This window comes from Cydia strobilella, chromosome Z (genome assembly GCF_947568885.1).
Source record: "Cydia strobilella chromosome Z, ilCydStro3.1, whole genome shotgun sequence".
Lineage (NCBI taxonomy): Eukaryota > Metazoa > Arthropoda > Insecta > Lepidoptera > Tortricidae > Cydia > Cydia strobilella.
In genome coordinates, this window is record NC_086068.1 from 23,936,330 (window position 1) to 23,959,957 (window position 23,628).

At 36.9% G+C, this 23,628-nt stretch overlaps 1 protein-coding gene across 17 annotated transcripts in view; it reads right to left on the bottom strand.

The window, feature by feature from the left end:
* The window catches only part of LOC134754140 (basement membrane-specific heparan sulfate proteoglycan core protein), a 319,966-nt gene continuing 296,338 nt past the window's right edge, over nt 1–23,628 (bottom strand). For 13 of the 17 annotated variants that reach the window (XM_063690236.1, XM_063690227.1, XM_063690235.1 and 10 more), the window contains 16 exons: nt 22,783–22,940; nt 22,035–22,242; nt 17,271–17,453; nt 17,028–17,169; nt 16,455–16,587; nt 14,696–14,865; nt 14,318–14,550; nt 12,831–12,979; nt 11,979–12,086; nt 9,349–9,465; nt 8,905–9,139; nt 8,206–8,394; nt 6,626–6,723; nt 6,245–6,362; nt 5,216–5,366; nt 2,701–2,905 (listed from right to left, as the gene is read on the bottom strand). In XM_063690236.1, the coding sequence (XP_063546306.1) occupies nt 2,758–2,905; nt 5,216–5,366; nt 6,245–6,362; nt 6,626–6,723; nt 8,206–8,394; nt 8,905–9,139; nt 9,349–9,465; nt 11,979–12,086; nt 12,831–12,979; nt 14,318–14,550; nt 14,696–14,865; nt 16,455–16,587; nt 17,028–17,169; nt 17,271–17,453; nt 22,035–22,242; nt 22,783–22,940 (2,540 nt within the window). In that variant the 3' untranslated portion in view covers nt 2,701–2,757. Of the gene's footprint in view, nt 1,778–2,700; nt 2,906–5,215; nt 5,367–6,244; nt 6,363–6,625; nt 6,724–8,205; nt 8,395–8,904; nt 9,140–9,348; nt 9,466–11,978; nt 12,087–12,830; nt 12,980–14,317; nt 14,551–14,695; nt 14,866–16,454; nt 16,588–17,027; nt 17,170–17,270; nt 17,454–22,034; nt 22,243–22,782; nt 22,941–23,628 lie in introns of those variants that run through there. The other 4 variants (XM_063690238.1, XM_063690237.1, XM_063690229.1 and 1 more) reach the window with 3 other exon arrangements.

The window sequence follows — 23,628 nt, forward strand, 5'->3', positions numbered from 1 at the left end:
TACACTGTATTATTTATTTGTTAGTTGCAATCGTTATCTTAATATCCAGAAACAAAAGACCATCAGCATCAGAATTTGGTTCATTAACATGTGTATGTTATTATTATAGCTTATTTAAGTATGTTCAGTGCTCATATTTCTTTTATTATCGTATGTAATTTTATTTTTAATTATGTTTAACATAACAACTTATAGATTTCAACAGGTTAATATTCTGTTGATATCCAATCGTAATATTAAGCTTATTTAATAGTGCAACCATCACTAATGAAGTAAAATTAAGTTAAATGCCATCACAATTATTATTACATAAGATATTTTCAGTAAATCCAAGAAAATACTTAGTAACAAAACAGCTTACACTTAGAATATTCGTTGTTCTAGACAGCGAAGGACAAGTATGAGTTACACGTACTTTACCTATTCTTATTGAATTAAAATGCAACATAAAATGGCAGTGTCAAATAATAATGAAGGAATAAATTATCACTTTTGGCACAATCTTTTCTTTACCTCATACATACATAAAAAAATATTAAGTTGTACTACAAAAAGTCATTCAGTGTGATAATGTAAATTAGAAACATAGGAATGCCCCGACGCGCCCGCCCAAGGCCATCTGATGACTGGATTCACTTTTGATATTTACTTAAAACTTCTATAAGTACCTAAGTGTTAATAGTTAGATTAGACAGCGAAACTAACACATAAAATTTGAGAATATTGAATATTTTCCTATCTACATATCAATATATAATGATTTATTAAAATCTTATGGCACCAAAATCGTCGTGCTTCTACGAGCACCCATAATATGACAGGATCCACCGTCATAAACATTAAGCAATTAGTATTTAATTAATAGTTCACATACATTTTCAGTAACCATTAACATTTTTTTAAACTATATAACTAAGCTAGCTGTATTGTCCTGAAAAGTTCAATATAATTACTTCTATACAAGTTTAACTATGTACAATACTACCAGTTTTAATAGCTATCGGTTGTCTATAAATAGGTACCTCTCACACTCACATTCCATCTCAATTCGATCGATTATTTTCTTCGTTCGTGTTTCCTACAAAAACTAAGAATACCGATAGCCTCTCGTAGTACTGTATTAAAGTTCAGAATTTCTGTTGATATCGATTAAAATTTACAAAATTACTTAGGAGAAGCATCGTCTATCGTTTTTACAATGTTTGCATCGCTTATAAAGCATTGTGTTTAGCAGGGCTAGCTTATTCCACGGATAAAAGGATTGACATTAGGTAAAACGTTGACAATTGTTTGCTTCTGCGAGTAGGTATATAACATATACTAAGTAGTTTTGATGCCTTATTTTTTTATTTACGTTAACTCACATTATTGACATTTGTTACTTAAGTTAGATGTGTAATAGAAATTACGCAAGGGTTTCGACATACTAATATATTTTTAATTGTATTTTAATTAACATCAGTTGTAATTGATATTGTACAAATGCCTTTTAATATTACAAATATGTCTCAATACCTCGTAGGCAAAATATCTGAATATAAAGAGGGAGATGTAGAATCATGAATACAATCTAATCATTGGTAAAATTAAAACTAAGTTCAAAAATTTATCATTATTGTAACGAAAATTTGAAAAATGCGGCATAGTCCATGATAGTTATTATATTATTAAGATGTAACAAGTCTATATCATTATATCTATCAATGTCCGTAAAATTCGTGAAATTTCGTGGCGAATAGTATCAACGCCGCTCACCCTTGCCTCCTAAATGCGCCTGCTGTAAATAAAAAAAAGTTGTTAGTGTGTAGGTACTCCATCAATGCAATGTAGGTCACAATTACAAAGAATAAAAGTCAAACAACGTTCAACTACTTGATAAAGCATTTTAAATTCAGTAAGTAAGAAAGAAAGAAAGAAAATACATTTATTTGACGCCACAACATAGTACATAAAAAAGAAAGGCATGCAGACAAAAAAACATTTGGACGCTAAAAAGGAATAGCGTAATGCAGCGGCAAACCGTGGCGCTGGTTTTCTGTAGAGACCTGACAGTACAGTAAGTATCACTGACCCTAGTTTCGTATAAAAACAAAAAGTGTTCGATCGTAACTGGTTACGTATAAGAACAAAATATTTTTTGATCGCAACTGGTTTCGTACAAGACCGAAAAAGTCGATCGCATTTGGTTACGTACGGGGTTATAAAAACGTCAAATTAATGTACTTACAATCACCAGCAGGAGTAGTACGTTGCATTACTTTAGTGTACAGAGAATTGCTAGTTTAGCTGCTTTTACTATTCAATACAGCCGATTTAGAGAATTATATCTATTGTGATATACGCTACTTATTATGAAAAGTATAACAAAAGAGTTAGTGATAGTGAACGTGTGCAAACTGATCCCCATATTGACAGGCCCCGCGATAACATTTTCCATGTCAGGCCACGGGATGGTAGACGTTGGAACACGCAAGTGAGATTGCGTGAACTACTCGGGGGACAGCACATTATGGTAGTGAACTTTCAATGTTTAAGTTCAATTAAGGCCACCCATAAATCGTATTAAAGATTTTGTACCTATAGTAATGAATGGAGATAGTCCCACATTTAGCGCTTGGCACATATGTACGCACGTGACGTGCACGGATTATTATACTCGCAAGACTTTACAACTGTTACTGTCAATAACTCTTTGTTAACAACAACGAATAAACCTACCTGCTTCAGTCGTAGCATGAGTACCTAGACATGCTCAGTTTATAAGTGGTACAGGACGGATGGGATGATAATCAATTGAAGGAAAAGGTTTGGACTAAGTGCTAATTTCGCATTAAAATAGAATCGAGGAGGAGATTCAAATACATCAATCTCTTCGAAGTAAGGATACACATCTGGGAAGATCGAGCTGTTTATCCAAGCCGCGTGAAAAATATTAGAATGGAAAAAATGTATTAGTACAAAGAGGATTTTTTAAGTCCCAGGCAAGCTCGGCCGAATTGCACCTTGCCATGAAAACGCAGTTCCGCTCTCATTTCAAAACTACGTGTTGGATTGTAATAAAACTTTACACATACAATGACATGGGGTATATCTAGGTCTCAAATTAGTTTATGTAGCTCCAGTTTATACAACAAACGAAATAGAGCAAAAACAAATTTGTATGAAAAACTTAAATTCGCTGTAGTTTTTTAACTATGGTATCCGGAGCTACATAAACTAATTATTACAGACATAGATCATATTATAAGTACAAAGTTTCAGAGCAATCTAGCTAGTCGTTTTAAAATGAGAGCGGAACTACGTTTGTATTGAGAACCGAGCTTACCGGAGACCCTTAAATCCACATTAGTAAAAATAAGTAGCACCTTCTTTTTGAATAAAAAGTTGTAATATTATCAAAAATTTTATACATAATATACCTAGGTAAGTGTAGTACTTAACTTTGCAGGTAAATAAGTTTAGAATTTGTTGATAATAGTTTAATAATTATAAATACTAAACTCAGATGTTCTGTAGCAAAACTAATTAAAAAAATATAGTTCATAAAATTTATAAAATGAACCACCTTTATATTTAATGAAGGAAACTGTAGGTCTAACTTTAAAATGCAATGTATAATTACAACGCACTTTGTAAATGACCGTTTGGTTTTTGTTTCTTAATAAAATAAAATAAATAACATTTGTAATAGCATAAGAGTAACTTATACTAGAGCGGTACTGTCATAGTAAATTTTGTAACCCCAGTAAATTCACTGCCATCTGTCGACACACTTTAAAACTAAAAATGAAGATTTATAAAAATACGACAGAATGTATTTAAATATAGATAAATATATTTTTTTATTTGCATTAATTATTTTTATGATTTTGACCCATGTTCTTTCACTGATATGCGTTAAAATTGTCAAATAACAAACGAAACCGTCAACGCCATCTATACGACTGTAGGCCAAAACTAGTAGAGCCCTCTGAATGAGAATCAAATTTTCTTGATTTTCGAGGCACGTTTTTTCCTTAGACTGTATCTATCTATTACGGAGTTATATCTATCTATGGTAATAGAGACATGGTATGAAAGAGCCGAAATATGAAGAACCAATTGTATTTATGCGGAATACCCTAATCGATTTAGGAAAATTGGTTGGTATTGCTCGTTATGTATAAATAAATAAATAAAAACGGGCCAAGAGCATGTCGGGCCATGCTCAGTGTTGGGTTCCATAGTTACCCTTCCGTCACAATAGGCTAAACGGGAGCTATTAGTATAGAAGATTATTAACGAAGGGATGAAATGATGATTGGTGCCTATCACACGAGTTAAACAATCTACTTTTCATATCGAATACGAGGAAACCAAAAAGACAAGGCAAATAATAGACGTATGGCCCTGATTTTTTCCTTAGAACTTACGTTCAATCGGAGACATGTCTGGTCATAATAATCTATAGCGAAAAACGTTAAATTGCAATATATATAAAAAAAAAACACATTTTAGGAAACTGCGGTACCGTAAAATGGGGTGAGTAGGAGCAAAACTGACATTCAAACCTCGATAACATTTTATTTTTACATATGCAAATTGAATGGTGTATATAATAAGTGTTCCGGACGTTTGTACTTTATTTTGGGTAGTTCCATTTCATAACTTTGACGATAAACAGGAAAAACCACCTCACCCCGTAGTCCCTCGTAATTGGGGTGAGATGGGTTTTCATACAAAGGTGATTTTGGAAGATTGTTGGATCGTTTTTTTTATGAGTATTACTATAGCTCCATTTTAAAAAGGAATACATTATTTTTCTAGCAGTAGCCCTAAAAACCCATCTCACCCCCCTTTTATACCTTCTCTCCCCATTCATAACCCAACTCTCCCCACGAACCCTACTCACCCCATTTTACAGTAATTTTAAAATTATTTGTTAATCAAAGGTATTTTTTTTTCTTTCGTAGCGATTATTTAAAGACCTATCCAACGATATCTCACACTATAGGGTTGAAGCGAAAAAAGAATGAGATCACCTAAAAACATTCTCAATTTGTTTCAAAAGATCCAAATAAATTAAATAGTGACTCGTTCATAAACTGACTATTTTATATCATTTATTGACGAGATGTTTTATGAAATATTTTTATGCATTTTGCCTGGTATTATTAATAAGACACGCTTCGTTCTTAACCAAAAAATTAATTAGTTATAAAATGGATGTACTTACTCCTTGCATCTTTGGGTGTTCCGGCCGGTGACGGCGGCTGTATCGAGGTTGACGGTGTATCTTTGCTGGTAGTTCTTGGTGAGCTCGATAGACTCGAAGCAACCCGTCATACCGGGGTAATGCCACTTGTTGAGCGAGTCGGGTATACCGCCTATAATATAGGCCAGATTTAAAAACTCGGCGAATGCAACAAATATCATAATAATTATGTGGCTACTGCATAATGAAAGGCATGAAATCACGAGTGTTGGTTTATGACGAGTGAAGAGAGTTAATAACAAGATCAGACGAGTGCTTTATCTACACACATATAAAACTCTCTATAATAAGAACAGGAACCGTATGTTACTACCACCATTTCGGCTATTCGCCATTGACATTTGTGTTGTTTCCAAGGAAAAAGTCCCACTTTGTTGCGTGCCATAAGGATGCTTTGACAGGTTAATCGTATAAAAGATACAAGCAAATCTCGACCTATGGTAAGCGACAAAGTGGGACCTTTGACTAGACTTCGAAACATTTCATTCGAATTTTTACGTTATTATTGCACAATAATGATACTTTTACAGATAATTTTAGGCCGTAGGTAATTTGCGATTTGTGAACGCATCATAGAGGGTATGATAATTATGTGAGTAGATAAAATTAACGTTGGCCTGTTTAATTATGTCTGACTTTAATTAAGAAACATTTCGTATGCTGCCTGCAATACGGCCAACTCTCAAAATATAAATCTTAATTAAAAATGATAGTTAAGTTTCGCTTACAAATTTTGGTGCCGAAGTGGCCGTATTGCAGGCACCATACGATTTGTTTAGCCTGTACAGAGGATTTTCGCAATTTTGGAAACTTTCCGACAGCACATCAGTATATACCTACACCTAGGCATTGTTTCGATAGACGTTCGTAGACGTTATTCTTAAACGTCTAAGTATATCGATAATCGTTTTGTTACAAGTCATTTAAACATTTTATTTTTGTTAGATAGAGAGCAAATGTTAAGAATATGGGGGTTAGCATTTAACTCACCAATATATATGTTGGAGTCGGCACTCATGACGCCCGTCAACCCCGGATATATTTGAGTTTGTTTTCTTTCTTCGACGTTCAGTTCTATTTGTTTATTTTGATATATTCTAACTGCGATCTATGGAGGAAAATATATTACGTAATACTTATGCGTCTCGAAATGAATGTTTAACATATTACCTAGGTACAGTCGCCATCAGATATATCAGAGCGCCCGAGGTGCTCAAAATATCTGAACACGCACTCTATCGCCTTGACAATAGAGGCGTGTTCAGATATTTGTGAGCACCTCGGGCGCTCCGATATATCTGATGGCGACTGTACCTATATAATATTTTTTATATATAATGAACTTAATGATACAATATTTCGGACACGTACCACATGGCGTTCGCCATCGCTCACATCCACCAAGTCTTCTCTCATAGTGATGGGTCCATCCCCAAGGTCCAATTCCAATACCGCACGCGCGTTCTCCACTGCAAGGATATACATTCACTTGTAACTATTTGCTTCTACACCAATTTAATAAATAATGATATGTAGGTACTATTATTCGTTATTTAAAGTGCACGCAGCAGCATACATGTAAAAGAACCATATGACTATGTTAATAAGATAATTGAACGTAGGTATTTAAGATTAGCACGTATTTAACCGTTCAACTATCTAATCGAATTTAGGTAGTTTTACAAAATAGAAATGGGTACTTAAATTAAGTTTTTTTATAAATAATTTAAATAAATAAATATTTGGGGACAATCTTACACAGATCGACCTAGCCTCATACTAAGCAAAGCTTGTTCAAAAACTTACTCACTCAAAAATATGTCCCATAGTTGTTAATTCGCTGACATAAGAGCTATGGGACATATTTTTGAGATGATTTGTGCATCCATATTTTTACACTTGAATGTACTATGGGTATTAGGCCACGATATACACTTATATAGATGAATACATACTTATATACATAGTACGGCCATGACTCAGGAACAAATATCTGTGTTCGTCACTCAAATAAATGCCGGTCGTAAGATAGAGAGATAGATTGGCAACAAAAACGGAGCCTTAAAATATATCAATATGAGTTGTATTTTAATGCCGTTACAGCTTTTGTCAAGGATTTATTTGACAACTAAATTATTATATCGGAGACCATTTATGAAGCACATCTTAAAAAGAAAACGGCTATTAATTCAAAATTGAAGTTCTTTAAAATGGACACCGTGATAACTATTGCAATTAGTAATTAAAAATTTAAAGACGTAATGGTATAATGGCCATTAGGTGTTTCATGATTAGGAATTTCGACTATACGAGTAGCTATACTGACCATTGTCAAATAAATTTGAGGTGTTTTGTGGATTACGAAATTAATTAACTTAAAGTAATAGGTATGCATAATTATTTTTAAATTATTTAAATATGGGGTATTTAGAGCTTATGTAGGTATCTTAACATTAAGTAATTTCAGGTATTTTACTTATGTATTATAAATGTCGTAAACATTATATTACATTGTTACCCGTTATCATAAACAAACGAAGTTTTATTACAAAAAGTGGACAAGATGCATTAAATTTATTTGTTTTCGTATTAAATTACTACCTGAAACGATATGCTCAATATGATTTTTGATTACTTGGGTGTAAACAACTAGATTACAACAAAATAAATAAATCATACGCTTTACAATATTAGTTGTAAACTTATTATTTTAGACGCCAGCCTATGACTTCAAGTTCCCTATATTTTTTTCGGGTGGCTTGAGTTTGCTGCCAGTTCTTTAATAATTTATGATGCTTTTGAGGCTAAGTAAAATTTATTGGCGCAAAAATGTTAATACACAGCCAAATTATATATATTATTATATGCCCAAATGAAAGTTCCTGTTTAATATTTTAGATGCCCGAATAATAATAAGCCTTTAAGAATGGATGGATGGATGGATGGCTTACATCGCAAAAGAACATAGTCTCCTCGTTCGCCGGCGTTGGTCTCCCTCTGATAGAGCAGCACGCCGTCCGAGCTGGTGGTGACGACAGCGACTCCGAACTCCACGGGATACCTGTCGTAGCGAAGGTTATCCGCCGCCAGTTCGATGTATCCATTGCCATCGAATCCAACGCTGTGGTGAAGTTGTAGTTCTGCGGATTTTAAATCACACATGAAACACTGTACGCACACGTGACATACTTAAGAAGAATACAACGTGTGTATAGGACCTCTAACTATATACTGTTACGCGATGAATGCGCGCATGCAAAACACTAAGTATCTGGTATAGCTTTAGAATCTGTTTACATCGCTATTATCATTTTGCTCCAACTTTGCAACTTTAAATTCCAATAAGTGTAGGTACATTTTATAAAATAATTTCAAACAGAAGATAGCTATAAGCTGCTAATTAATTATATTAAACTGCTTATTTTCGATATTCTATGAATTAGTACATACATTTTATGCGTGTAGGGTAGGTTTAACTTCCCAGGTGAAAAATTAACTTTGTTTTAATTTTCTACTACGACAAGCGCATTCAGAGAAAATAAAGACATAACGACGCCAGAGTATCTGAACGTGAACATTAGGTAAGATAATCTACTCTGATTTATTTAATTACTATTAGATATGTACCTATTATGTTAGCTGTTACTTACTAATATGACAGTTCTGGCCACCGAATCCCAGCGGGCAATCGCAAGTGTAGTTGAACCTGTCTTGCCGGTGGGTGGCGGGCCGGCAGGCGCCGTGTATGCACGGGTTAGGGATGCAGGGCGATCGCGCGGCGCGAGTCTCGCAGTATATTCCCGAGTAGCCGGGCGGACATTGGCACGAGGTCGCGCCAGGGGAGCAGCGGCCGCCGTTCATGCAGCGCGAGCAAATGCCCAAGTCCTGGAAATATTTATGTGATAAATTGATAATGTTACGAATGTCTAACCGTTGATAATAGTTAAATATATTAGTTAGTTATGGTTTTTTATCTCTCAGACTTTTTGGGTGGTTTTATTTCATTCTACCCCGCGTAGAGGGAACGCAGGGTAGATGGTAAAACCGTTTTTTTTAAGTAATGAATGTATAAAAGGTAAGTATCGGTGTGTTACCTCAGAGTTTTCAGGCTCGTCGGGGATGTCTCCTCGGTCGTAGCTACTGCACTCCTGAACGTTGGCGGAGATTATCGACGCGTTCACGATGTTCACCGCGTTATCTTGCACCAGCACCTGAAATAAGACATTACCGTGTATATTTTGAGTACGTACTCAAATATTACGAGATGTACAGTTAGTTTTTTTATGATGTACAGGCAGGCGTTTGACCACGATGCCACCTGATGGTAAGTGATGATGCGGTCTACGGTGGAGCACGCTTACCTATGAGATACCTATTAACTCTTGCATTGAAGAGCCCCAGATTGTACTCATGAGGAAACACAGACTCGGGCAGGGCGTTCCACTCCTTGACAGTTCGCATAAGAAATGTGGAAGCAAAACGCTTCGTGCGTATTTTTGGAGTGCCTACCATGAAGCGATGCCGGAGTGCCGTTTGTCTTATTTAATTTCTTGTCTTTTAATTTCTTATAGGTATAACAATTCAAGTCCTGGAGACCCTTTATATCTATAAGTAGGTATAATTTGATGATCGTTTTTTTTATTATTATATATATTTTGTCTCTGATACGTAGAGACTTTTAAGTATTTGTCTGTTGATTGTATATTTTTTTATTATAATTTTTTTTGTGTAATTCGACATTTAGAGACTGAATACATATCTAACAAAGTATCTAATATTTCATTGATTCCATATTTGTAATTATATTTTGTAATTTTTGGTTATTTTTATTGCTTGTAAAAATTTTACATGTAAATGTGAATATTAATATTAATATTTGTTGAATAAATGTTCGATGTTTAAAAGTTTGGCTTAGTTGCGGATTTTATGATTTTATTAAAATTTAATTCCCTAGATCTATTTCATAAAATAAGTTAATTTTTAAGGAGAGTACATTCAGAGTTTAGAGAAAACGTTTTTTTTTTTTGTAGAAAATAGTGATGCAAAAGTGATGTACAGTGATGATGTTAAGAGGGGCGTAAACTCACGAAATTAGAAGGAAACAAAAGATATAGATATAGCGCGGGAAAGTTTACGACGGAAGATATGGCCGTCGCGCGGGTTTTTACCTTTTGTCTCAATTACTCTATAAATATACTTGTAGTCTGGCCTTGAAAATATAGTCCAGTTTCCGTGTATTCTTTTTAGGGTTCCATACCCAAAGGGTAAAAACGGGACCCTATTACTAAACTCCTCTATCCGTCTGTCTGTCTGTCTGTCACCAGGCTGTATCTCATAAACCGTGATAGCTAGACAGTTGGAATTTTAGGAAAACACTACTTTAGGTTTACTATAAGTAACCCTGTGTTGGTCCCCGCCTGCAATACTTACCATCAACATTTATAAATTATAATTATTTAGTTAGTATTTAGAATGTTTTTATTTATTTAGCTATCGATTACATACACATTTCATAGTGCAATTTTTTTATTGTTTAAACGGTATTCCATAGCTTGGTTTTAGCATTTGATTAAACAATATTTCTTGTGGGGCTTGTTTTCCTCTTTTTAGTGCGCAGTCGGGTTTTTTTTTTTTTTTTTTTTATAATTCATGTCAAACATAGCATAGCTATCGCTAATAAACATTAAAATATGTAAAAACATTTTCCATGTCAATATCCAGAGAGGAAAATCGGGACTACGTTTGTATGGAGAACCGACCGTGGCCTATTCTCTTAAAGATGCATGTATGAACAACTTTATTGTTTTTTGTTTTTTTTTATAATAATTAATTTTTTATTTATTACTTTTTAGTTGAAAAAAAGAACAAGTTATTAGTTTATAATTTTCGCTTCGGACGAGGAAGTATCGAAAAAAAATCACATAGAAAAGTCGACCGTCAACGACGTGTGCCCTCATGTCATGCGTGTGCGTGTGCCCGCGTTCGGGTTGTAGACTCGAGAATATCCCCCTCCGTACCGCACCGCGCGCCACAAGGACACGCCCTTCTTTGCCCGCTACCAGACCGCTACGCGAGAGGTGCGCGGGAGTTGCAGGACAAGTAATTTGCTCATTGCTTGCTGACGCGTGGGTGGCTTGCGTTTACGAAGAATTAACATGTTCCTGTAGGAATTTCGGGGTAAAATGTATCCTATGATACTCCCGTGATCAAGATGAATACCTCATATATCAAATTATTTCAAAGTGAATGTAAAGAAAATCTTATATCTGTATCCCGTAGGACTTTCGGGATAAAATGTATCCTATGGCACTCCCGTGATCAAGACGAATCTAACGATACCTCATACATCAAAATCCATCAAGCTGTTTAGGCTACAGGAGGCCACAAAGAAACAAACATACATACATACATACACTCGAAAAACATTACCCTCCTCCTTTGGCAGTCGGGTAAAAACAGATTTCATACAAATTTTTAAATGCTCCGAACTAATTAAAGATTCGATAAAAATCGGACATATCTGTGGTTGATATAGGTAGGTACAACAAATTGTATCAAAATATATAAAAAAATGTTTATATCCAGAGACGAAAATGAGGACTACGTTTGTATGGAGCAGCGACCGTGGTCTATCCTCTTAAGAGTTTTAAGTAAGTAAGATGTGCAAGATACACAGTGTATTAGAGAAAGTTACGTAAACGTAACAAATTGGAAAGCGACATACGTCCTTGATGCATCCGCTGAATCCACCCGTCACTTCAACATTCCTGTTCAGTACAATGTTTGAGTCGTCCACGCCACCCACGTACATGGGTGTTTTCAAATGAAGCTCCTGTAAATATAGTTATAATGTTTTATATACCTAAGGATAAATCTTTTAAACATGAAGATAGCTATCGGTACCGAGTAGCTGACTTTCACGGCGATGTCAAAGTATCAAGTTGTCATAAAAGTGGGATATTTGAAGTTTAGGTATCAGTTTTTAAATAATGTAGATATTGTAATATCATACGAAAAATAGTACAAAACAGTACGTTGTCAGGAACGTTCAGTTCCCTATGCAATATAACAATCACAAAATAGTTGATCTATATTAATTATTTAATTTTATTTGCGGAATACGGGTTACATAGGGTTGGTATAAATACAGTATTTACAAGTTCTCCATAATCTTGTAACAAGCATGTAAAAAATGATCTATATTTTGGTGGCTTGTTAATGAATTAATGATTCAACAAGATACAGAGACTTAACCTATTTACAAGTCTTATCCAACAACACGCATACTATTACTATGTACATTAAACATTAAAAAACTTACTTCGATAAGTACAAAACCCCATCTAGCAAAACTGCTCGAGACGGACCAAGCTTACTCTGCATGACATTTGCTATGAGAAAGTGTGGAAATGACATCATTAATGTCAAATTTCTATGAAAATATGCCGTTTATAATGACATTACCTCACTTTGTTCTGTGCAAGTCGGTGCCAACTTGGCTTACATGGACCTTATTTATTTCGCCTTTCGGAAAGGACGTTTGATTTCTAGAATGTTCCAGAATGAGCAAGCTTACCCCAAGTTGGTTGGGTTGAGGAATGATATTGGAGACTGTTTCGCTGTTGATGGTCAAGCGCACTGTGGGACCGGAGCGCGTGAGGGTCACGTCGGTCCACTCGTTGGGACGGAGCAGCCGCTGGCTGGCCAGAATAGCGGGTTGATATGCTACAAAAAGTGTACCAGTCACTTACACGTCGCGGTCTATAAGGTACAATTTTAATGTAATTTCAAAAACTGTTATGTTGGGAATCATAATTCCCAATTCGTTTAATCAATAGTTTCTTTTACAAGGGGGGCAAGTTGTTGTTAAACCCCTCGTGCTAATATTGACGTTCACGAGGGTAAACAAACATTGCTATAGAGTGAAAATTTTCACCACACCAACGCAAGGGAAATACTATCTGTAAAACATTACAAAATAAAACCAAATGAATGATATTAAATATTTGTTCAAAATCATCACTTAAAAGTAAATTCTAGCACGAGAGGAACCCCAGCGAGAGCTGACCGCCTTGCAGCCTAATATAGATGCTTTGCTGACAGGGGCCGAAGATGCTGCTGTAAATTTTTTATACATTTTTGTATATTTTTATATATACTCGTAACATGATAGGGGCTTAAGAAGGACGCACAGGACTTAGAAATACCTTCTGAGAGCCCTATGCCTCTTATAAGAGATACCGGGACAACTTATCAAGATGAAGATCCTGCGTTAAGGACTAGATTAGAGGCGCAGCAGAGAGAACTGACGGCCTTTGCTGCCTAATATTGACGCTTTGCTGACGAGGGCGGAAGCTGCGGCGGTAAGATCAAATAATATCTATTAAACAGCACTGCATATTTATTTATTAATTAATCAAATAAGTAACACAGCATTACAGTAAAACCAAGGCACTGTGAAACTACAAAATAAAAGAAATTACCAGGAGACAAAGAAATACAATATACAAAAATGAAATTAACTAAGATTGCATTATGGCATCTTACTTATTGTTGCAACAATAGAAAATAATTCTAGCTGGTGGCCTAGCGATAAGAGCGTGCGACTTGCAATCCGGAAATAGCGGGTTCAAACCCCGGCTCGTACCCATGAGTTTCGAAATTTATACAGGGTGGCCAAAAAATATGTGCATTCCCGTTGCCAGGGAGATTTTGGGATTAAACTGAGCAACTTTTACTATGGGACCAACCACGAAATCGAACCCTGTATACGAAATACCATTTGATATTTACCAGTCGCTTTTCGGTGAAGAAAAACGTCGTGGGGAAACCGGACTAATCCCAATAATGCCTAGTTTACCCTCTGGGTTGGAAGGTCAGATGGCAGTCGCTTTCTTTCCACATGAGGAAATAGCTCAAAATTTGCATAAAATTACTTTGCCCCTCTCGTGGATAAAATGCTACTTTTTCATCAGTTTTGGAAGGTTAAAGAGAGCCTTTACGAGCTTGAGTGGTGGTTTTTTTTTACAATGCAGGTATTGTTTATGCACTTGTAATACGTACAGTCTCCCGTTTGGTAGCGGAATTCCAGACGTTGGTCTTTAACGGCGAGTGACGTGAAGCCTCCATGCCCTTGCTCGGACTCAGCGCAGTACATGATAATGCCGTCGGTGACCGGGCTCATGGCCTTGATCTTTAGGGACATGTACAGCGAGCGGCTGGACGGCGGCGCTGGAATCGCTAGGTATGCGCTGCCGGTGAACGCGGGGTATTCGATGGACTGTTGGCGTTCGCAGCTGAAAACCATTGACACCTTTACGTACAGATAATAAGGTACGGGTTCATTAACGAAATGAAGTTGTATGTAGCAGGTAAATTTTACAATTACATATAGAACATTACAAACCAATCGATTGTATATAAGAAATACTAGATGATTACTTATGGCCAGCGTGTGTGATCGGACAGGAGCACTTGTATGTGCCGCCAACCTCGGTGCACTTGCCGGGGCCGCAGATGTGCGGACGGCAGCCTTCTCCGGTGTGGTCGCAGTTCTGGCCCGCGTACCCGGCCGGGCACAGGCACACGTAGCCGCGCTCGTTGCGAGCCTCCTGAACAACAAATATAGTGCGTTTAATACATTCAAAACGGACTGAAGATTCAAAAGCTACAAACTCGTGCGCCGAGACATATATATTTATTCGCCTTGAAGCGTTCTCGGACGTCAGCCGCCGCCCCGGCCTGTTTAACATTTTAGGAGTTGCTAGATTCTCTTGAAATTATTCATTACTTTCCTGAAAATCGGGACGAACACACACTAAGAGAAATACTCTGAAGAAATAGATTCGATCATAACTTGACGTCATTGCTTGCGCTCCTCAAACGTAGGGGAGATGCGGATAAGACGGGGACGCTAAGGTAAAGAAGTAAAAAATCAGGGTATTTAAAAATAATATCTGAGTTATTTATTAATCAAACATTCATTACTTATTATAGTTTTATTTGGCACAGCTTTGGACTTGCTAACTAATCATACAAAATTAAAAAAAAATCAATTAACAAAAATGGCAAATACACCATCTTACCCCACATGTGGGACAAGACGGGATACTAAAAAAAGGGACAATATAGGGACAAAGGGTAAGATGGGGACTTAATTCTCTTGACAGAAATACATATCAAGACATCTTCCAAATCTTCGTCGTCGACTCCAGCACAAGCTGTGTGGGCCCATCGTCCACACTGCTGACACCCAACGCAGTTTTCCGACGATTTTAGGTAGGAATTATTAAGCCCCATCATGCCTTGCATAATTTGCCCCGTCTTGCCTTCGCCACCATTGTTTACCAAAAATATTAGTAAAAAAAAACACACCAAACTTCAAGCATTTTGAGTTACGCCACACGATAATTAATACAATCTCAAATGCGTTAAAAAATCCACGTTAATCAGGCTCTATTACTTACGGATTTATAACAAGTTATTGAGCTCCCAAATAATAGAGCGATGAAATCGGTAAACACGTTTTGACCTGCACTGAACAAACGCACGCACTCTCACTCGCTGCCGACATCGGACTGATGGCCGCGCGGGAGGGGCGTCCCGTCGGCCATTACCACTACGATGCGTTAGTGTGACGTATAGTTTCGTCTATGTGTGGGTGGCCCCGTCTTACCTCGTGTCCCCGTCTTATCCGCATCTCCCCTACATTTCGACGCATAAACTTCACAAGAATAGAAATACTTATAGCTTCTTGGCTATGACCTAATAACTGATGTGGTGACGTTACTAGTTTACAAATGGAGTAATAGCCAAATAAATTGTAGTGGTTTACAAATACGTAAAAACTAAGAATTTGAGTAGTGACTACTGAGTATCTCACGAGTAACATGAACAATAAGTAACAGCGCGAGGTCATTGGCATTGATACATTGTACCTACTTATTAGACTCTTGGGCTCCTTTTTAACCTCCATGAGGCAGCAGCATTATTTCGAAAAAGAAAAGATACATTTCTCATCTGTTTACTACAACCTTGATCTGTCCCAATGGTTGTCATGTGACAAGTATTTTTACCACCAGTTATAATTTTAGACCGCTAATAAAAACCAATATGAAATCAAACTATTGTAACTGACAACGTATACCTACGTACACAGTTATTTATCTATGACTGTCAACGGATCACTAGATATTGTTACCTGGCACACGCCTCCATGCAAGCAAAGGTTAGGCGAGCATGAATCGCACTCCGTGACCTCGTACTTGTAGCTGTTCGCCATTATGTCCTGCTCTTGTTTACCCAAAATGAGCATTCCCACACAGCCGGTGAACCTAGAATAATACAATCATCACAAAATCGTTGAAAATTTAATGATTATTTTTTATAATTTGAAATATAATTTCAAGGAAAGAACTTCAAGCAATAGGGCTTGAAGGGGTTTTTGGCTGTACACAAATTTGTCTTCACGTTGTAGTGACGCTCGTGCCGGATTGGGTAGTATAGTTAAATAGTTAAGTCATATACTTAACTCATAATTTATATGAAATATCACGGAAGATTTGCTAATGTTACGTTAGAACGAATGTGACGTATTTAATTGACATTTTATGATGGTTATGATGAACTAACCTACATTATATGAAAAAGAAAGAATCGTAGTCTAAGAAAAAAAAAATCATATTCCGAGTTAGACAGCTGAAGCTGGGCTGTATGGCGCCATATTTTTCACGGCAACTGGATTGTCAAATCACATATTTATTTGTTTGCTTACCCTGGAGTATTTGCCAGTGCAGCTGGCAGCTGTATGTTGTTCGGTACTCCTCCGATGTACAGTGGGTTATTGAGATCCATTACAGCGAGCTGTGTCGGGATCACGGCGGTAAATGGTCCAGCGTCGTCTACGTTCATTGATACTGAAATAGAAGTAAGTTTTTACATCAATTTTCGATTCGATGCCAATTTTGTTTTGCTAACCAAAACTTGCGTTGTGGTCTACGATGGAGTAAAAATTTACCTTTAGTGTCCATTCTGCTCAGACGAACTGTATGCCATGTGTTAAGTTGCAAAGGTCGGTCTCCCATGACTGTGATCGGCCCGGAGCCAGCATCGAGCACCATCTCTGGCTGGCCGCTGTACAGCCTTAAGGCTACGAATGTGCCAGTTCGTCCATTGTCAAAGAGAATTAGCCCGTCGGAATCTGGGAAATTTTGTACATGTTTACAGCTATTCAATTCTAATCACGACATAGGTACAGCGTGCGCACGATTTAGAGGAAGTGGAATGAGCCCCCGCTATCTCCCCACGCCCCAACGCCAGGTGCGCACCCTCGCGCTTCCTAAGGCCTCCAACCCATGGATCTCATACACGAAGTGTATGTCTCCAATTAACCGGTACTTAAAGTATTTTCGGTCATCGATGAGTTAAGTACTTATACTAAATATAGCCTAAGGTGGCCTGAAAAATGTTACCGGCGAACTGCCGTCATGCTAATCGAAATCCATCAAATCACACAGTTATTAAATAAGTCAAGCAGAAATATAAGGTAGGTGAGGCATATAAGGCTCGTCGGGTAACAAAGCCCAGCATTCAAAATAGCAGTTGCACTAGTATGATTTGCTCAACACATCACGCAGATATAACGAGCTGGCAACAACGCTTGACTTCGCACGCGCCGCTATTTTGTCAGTGGCATCCTGGCATCCATACAGTCAGAAAGGGAGGTTGCTGCGCTTGATGATATTTTTTACGAAAACAGTTTGTTTTTATCGAGTTTCTTAATTTATTCGGTGTTTTAATGTATATGGGTGCACACAGAAGTAAATCTAAATGAGGAAGGGAAAAATTATATGTTATGTACAAACACCGGATTGACGGGGGCAAATCTGAACTGACGTTTAATAGTGCGAGGACAAATTAAATTAATTTTATTACTTGATATCGATAAAAATGACGTACAACCGTTGTGTAATTTTAAGAATGTGAAATAATTAAAATGTATATTGCAAGCTAAAATAAATTTTAGCAAGTCCAGGTTAAATACGTTTTGGTTTTTAGCGACGCTGTTATGCCTTTTGCTTCTTATATGCCTTTGTACGGAAAACTTTTTTCGTGACATATGAATTTTACATTTCTTGCAAAAGTAAGTCTATCTTCTATATCTGAATGGTCAGTTTTCGATGAAATCTTCGATCTTTTTTCTTGCGAGGCATTTTTTACCGATTTAAAAAACAAAAAGGTAGGCGTAATTAATCGGAATGCTAAATAATGTTGTTGTACTGAATTAATTATTCAATGTAATTTCAATTCTTGTCACAAGTGACTCGACACCGTCAATGTCAGATATCGGTTGTTTATACTTGTGATAAGTATAAATGAAAGAGGTTTGCACACAAATAAATGTATTCAAACTTAGCCATCAGCCATTTTGATAATGATGGATAAAATTGCTTTTTACGATGTCGATAAATTTAGTCGATTTTTAATTAATCACTAGCACTGGTGCACTTTTGCCCCCGTCAATCCGGTGTTTGGTTATGTATATTTTTTATATTAAATATTCTCTATTATTCTTGAACTTGTTGTGCTGGTAAGAAGAGCCACTGTCAGCGCGGGTAACAGGGCCTAAATATTTTAAGATAATTATGAGTTTTTTTGATCTACAAGGCCGATTTGATAAGTTATATGTAAGTACTTACTGATATACAAAAGTATGAGTTAATGTTATTACACGTATTGATTTTTTATAAAGTCGTAAGTTCAATAAAGCCCAGAAAAAACTCCGTTAAGTGAAAAATAATTAGCGTTTTTAAAAACTGTAATAGATGTCATATATTAAAGAAAAAGTGACGAAGCCCTCCAGTGGTGAAGGCCGGATTCGAACCGGCGTCTTTAGCTATCGCGGCTAACGCCATGAACCCCTAGGCCACCCCGCCACGGCGGTGCCCGTCCGAATTTCTCGACTATATGCCATCTTAGTAAGACTAGGCGTCTTTGACCAGCTCTAAGGGCAAGCAGTGCGCGCTTGCACCTCCTAAACGAACTCCTTACGGATTTACGTTGTAGCGAGAGAGACTGGTGCTGCCATCTATGAACAAGTTCTTCCCAAACTTGTTAATTAGCGTTTTTATTTATTTTTCGTTAAAAGTTTGCGTAAAAAGAGCTGTAACTAACGAAGTTTATGCTATGTATAGTAAGGCGCAAACTGAATTATTTCCGCTAATTTAAAATATACTCTTGTTGCGAAGATACCAAATAACGTTTTTTGTATAAGCAAAAGGATATAATAGGATAGAGCGGTACTGTTATAGTAAATTTCGTAACCACAGTAAATTCACTGCCATCTATCGACACACTTTTAAAACTAAAAATGAAGATTTATAAAAATACGATAAAATGTATTTATATATGGATAAATGTTTTTTTATTTTATTTGCATTAATTATTTTTATATGATTTTGACCCATGTTCTTTCTTCTCTCACTGATATGCGTTAAAATTGTTAAATAACAAACGAAACCGTCAACGCCATCTATCCGAGAGTAGGCCAAAGGTAGTGGCGCCATCTGATCGAGAATAATATTTTCTTGATTTTCGAGGCACGTTTTTACCTTAGACCTTTATTTGTTCCGAAACTTGTTCATAGATGGCAGCACCAGGCTCTCTCGCTATAACGTAATTCCGTAAGGAATTCGTTTAGGAGGTGCAAGCGCGCACTGTTTGCCCTTAGAGCTGGTCAAAGACGCCTAGTCTTACTAAGGTGGCATTTAGTCGAGAAATTGGGACGGGTACCGCCGTGGCGAGGTGGCCTAGGGGTTCATGGCGTTAGCCGCGATAGCTAAAGACGCCGGTTCGAATCTGGCCTTCACCACTGGAGGGCTTCGTCCCTTTTTTATATTATATGACATCTATTACAGTTTTAAATTTATATGTAGTAGTGTGACTACTTAAAAAACACGAATCAAAAATATTTAATAAAAGAATTTGATTTGTACCCAAACTTGTTCGATCAAAATTTGTTATTATTACTGTCAACATGTTGATTTTTTAATGGGCCGTAATACCCTAATAATGTTCAATAAGGCCCAAAACGGTATTTTTATAAAACTTGTATTTTTCAGTGCCATAAATTTTTTATAAAAATTTGGTATACGAGGGGGGTTTGAGAAGTAACTTGTTTCGCCTACGTATAGATGGCATTGGCGTCAAATCTGTATGTATTGATTTAGTTTAGTAACCAAAAATATTTAATCTGTGGTTTGAATTCAGCGGCAAATTGCAGAAAATTTGAATTCGTGGAGTTATTCAGTCCTTGTTTTTGGAAGGCAAAACTCCGAAACAAATCCATGAAAGGATTTTAGCTACGTTGGGTAGTTCGTGTCCCTCCTAGGAAACGGTTCGACTTTGGGTAAATGAGTTAAGGGGCTACCTGAGATTTTCATCGATTTTTGACAAGTTTTGAATCGTATCTCCTACTTTTGCACTACATATAGAATTATAAGACAAGCGGCTATCGGTTCTTCAATCTTTTATCTCCATTTTTGTCTACCGGATTGTGAAAAAAATGAACACTTATTTATTTATGATTGTTTTAAACATTGTCTAAAAAAACACTTTTTTCGTATCTCGATTGCTGTGAAAGATCTTACTTATACGAAATCTACATATTTGGGTTCATCTTAGACGTCACTAAAAATTTGTCTAAGGTTTTAATTTTAAACTAATTAACACAAAAGTTATGGCCAGAAAACCAGTTTTTTGGCCTAAAATTGTTCAACTTTGATGCCAAATATTTAGAAAACTTTGAAGTAAATATGGGACTATATTGCTAAAATCCGTTGCTGTTAATATGATAAGCTACAAAAAACATTAGAAAACTATGGGATTCAAACCGAAGGTCATTGGGGCATGGGATCCCCTTAAGCGAGGCAGGACAAGCATTGAAGATGCACCTCGCCCTGGAGCCCCGAAAACGAGTTTTACCCGAAGTCATCGATAAAATCCATGTTTTAGTTTTAATATTGAAAATACGCGAATTAGCTGAAGCCACAAACATCTCTTCTGAGCGGGTGCATTTTATTTTACACAACGAGTTGGACATGAAAAAGCTTTGTGCAAGGTGGGTGCCGCGATTACTGACCAGAATAAATGCGTATTCGCATGCGTTTATCTGATGAAAATATGCAGGTATTTAAAAAAAATCCAGCAGATTTTATTCGCCGTTTTGTCACAATGGAGGATACCTGGATCCATAACTACATCCCCGAGACGAAACAACAGTCAAAACAATGGGTTGGTCATGGTGAGCCAGCTCCAAAGAAAGCCAGATGCATTCCGTATGCTGGAAGTACTGGAAAGGTGATGGCGTCTTTGTTTTGGGACGGGAAGGTTTGGCAAAAAAGAAAGTGATATTTCACCATGACAACGCTCCGGTGCATTCAAGTCGCGTCGCTGCACAAAAATAGCCGGAGTTACGATTTGAACTTCTTCCACATTTCCACAGCTTCTTCACTAGATTTGGCTCCGTCGGGCTATCACCTCTTCCCGAAACTCAAAACATTTCTCTCTCAGGGCGAATATTTAAGTCCAATGAGGAGGTTATATGGGAGGTCAATGCGTATTTAGAGGCCCTTGAAGACGTACTTCCTCGTATATTGAGTAAGTTTTACGTAAACTCCTGATTAGTTTAAAAATATTTCAATTTAAATTAAGGTGAGCCTTATATTCCTCACTTCTTATCTAAAAATATTCTGAGCGAACAAATAAGTCGGATGTATTTTACCAGTAGGTTTGAAAGAGATCTCGATGTCAAACTGCGTGTAGGCATCAGGTAAGTTGGGAAGGGCCAGATAGCTGAAGCGGTTGAACTGCGGCACTACGCCTGTCACCTTCAGCACCACGCGCCCCTCCGTGACGGTGCGCCCGTTGTTCACGCGGCAGATGTACGTGCCCGCGTCCGCTTCGCTAACTGGATTTATGTACAAGTTGGCCTGCAGCAATGTAATATTTAAATTTAACCACAACAGTTGCCAAACAAAAGAAATCTAAAAGTAACTGCTTAATGCAAATCTGCTCTTCTTTCTTAATGATATTATATTGGAGAAACAAGTAATTAATTAATTATCATCTGTGTCTATGTCCGTATACATCTCATAGCTATTGACGTGGGAAGTTGCGCTAATTAAACAGTGCAGGTTGGGGATCACACAGGTACCGTACTACCGTAGCCATCAGATGTACAGAGCGGCCAAGGTGCTCACAAATATCTGAACACGCCTCTATTGTCAAGGCGCTGGAGTGCGTGTTAAGATTTTTTATTTTTATTTATTTCCCATCTTCAGTTTTTTCATAATGTTTTTTTTTTTCAGGAAAATACTAAAACTAAGGTACTGTGCTAGGTTATGGAAATGTCTGACACAAATTATAAATTATTACATGGTCGCACGGTCTACAAATAGCGTGATAATATCAGTTGCTGCATCTCTGGATACGGTGTCAAAAAGTGTCGTTTGCTTTATCACGTGGCCTACCTCATTGGCCCTGGCACCCGGAGCGAGAGGAGCATATTCACGTCTCCATTCAACTGTCGCGCCCGGCTCGAGATTAGGGCAAGGAAGGTAAGTCGGTTGCCCAACGCGAGCAGTAAACGTAGTGTCCCGGATGGACGGGTACTGTGGACCAACTGGCACTGGAAACAACAACACATTTTAAGTAATGTAAAATACACGGTGTTTTTTTTAACTCCGTTAACTTTAGGGTATGGCTAAATAGGGTAAAATGGTTGACACTGGAATACTCCATTTTCTCATGTGATACATATTTGATTTGTGAACTATTGTAGACATAATTTATTCAAGTTTTATTATGTTATACTTCAAAACTTAAATTTCTAACCATTTAGTGCCAGTAACGGTTTTAATGAAAAATGGGAATCGACACTGTGCAACAGGGGGTGGGTACACTAAATCACCCGGTGGTCTGCAGTAAATCAAAGATGGAAATCGTCTGGTAAATTATTGAACTCGTTGGTTATTATGCTCAAACGAATTGCGATCTTCTTGAAAATAAATATTTGATTAATGACTAGACTAAATACATAGGTAAAAAAAATATTGATTTTATATACTTTGTAATTCCAGATGAGGAAATATCCTAATTAGATAAGTCTTAAACCACTATTACAATGTATTCCTACTTAGGAAATTTCTACAGGCAGTTTTAAGGCAAACTTAACTTTTTATCGCTAAAAACATTAGCATTGTCAGGGTTCCTTTAGCGAGCTTTGACCCACTATCAACCTGAGCCAGTCGATCCACTGTCGTCCCAGGTCTCAATTACAAAATAAATTTAAATTAAAAAATTGAACAGTGAGTCTA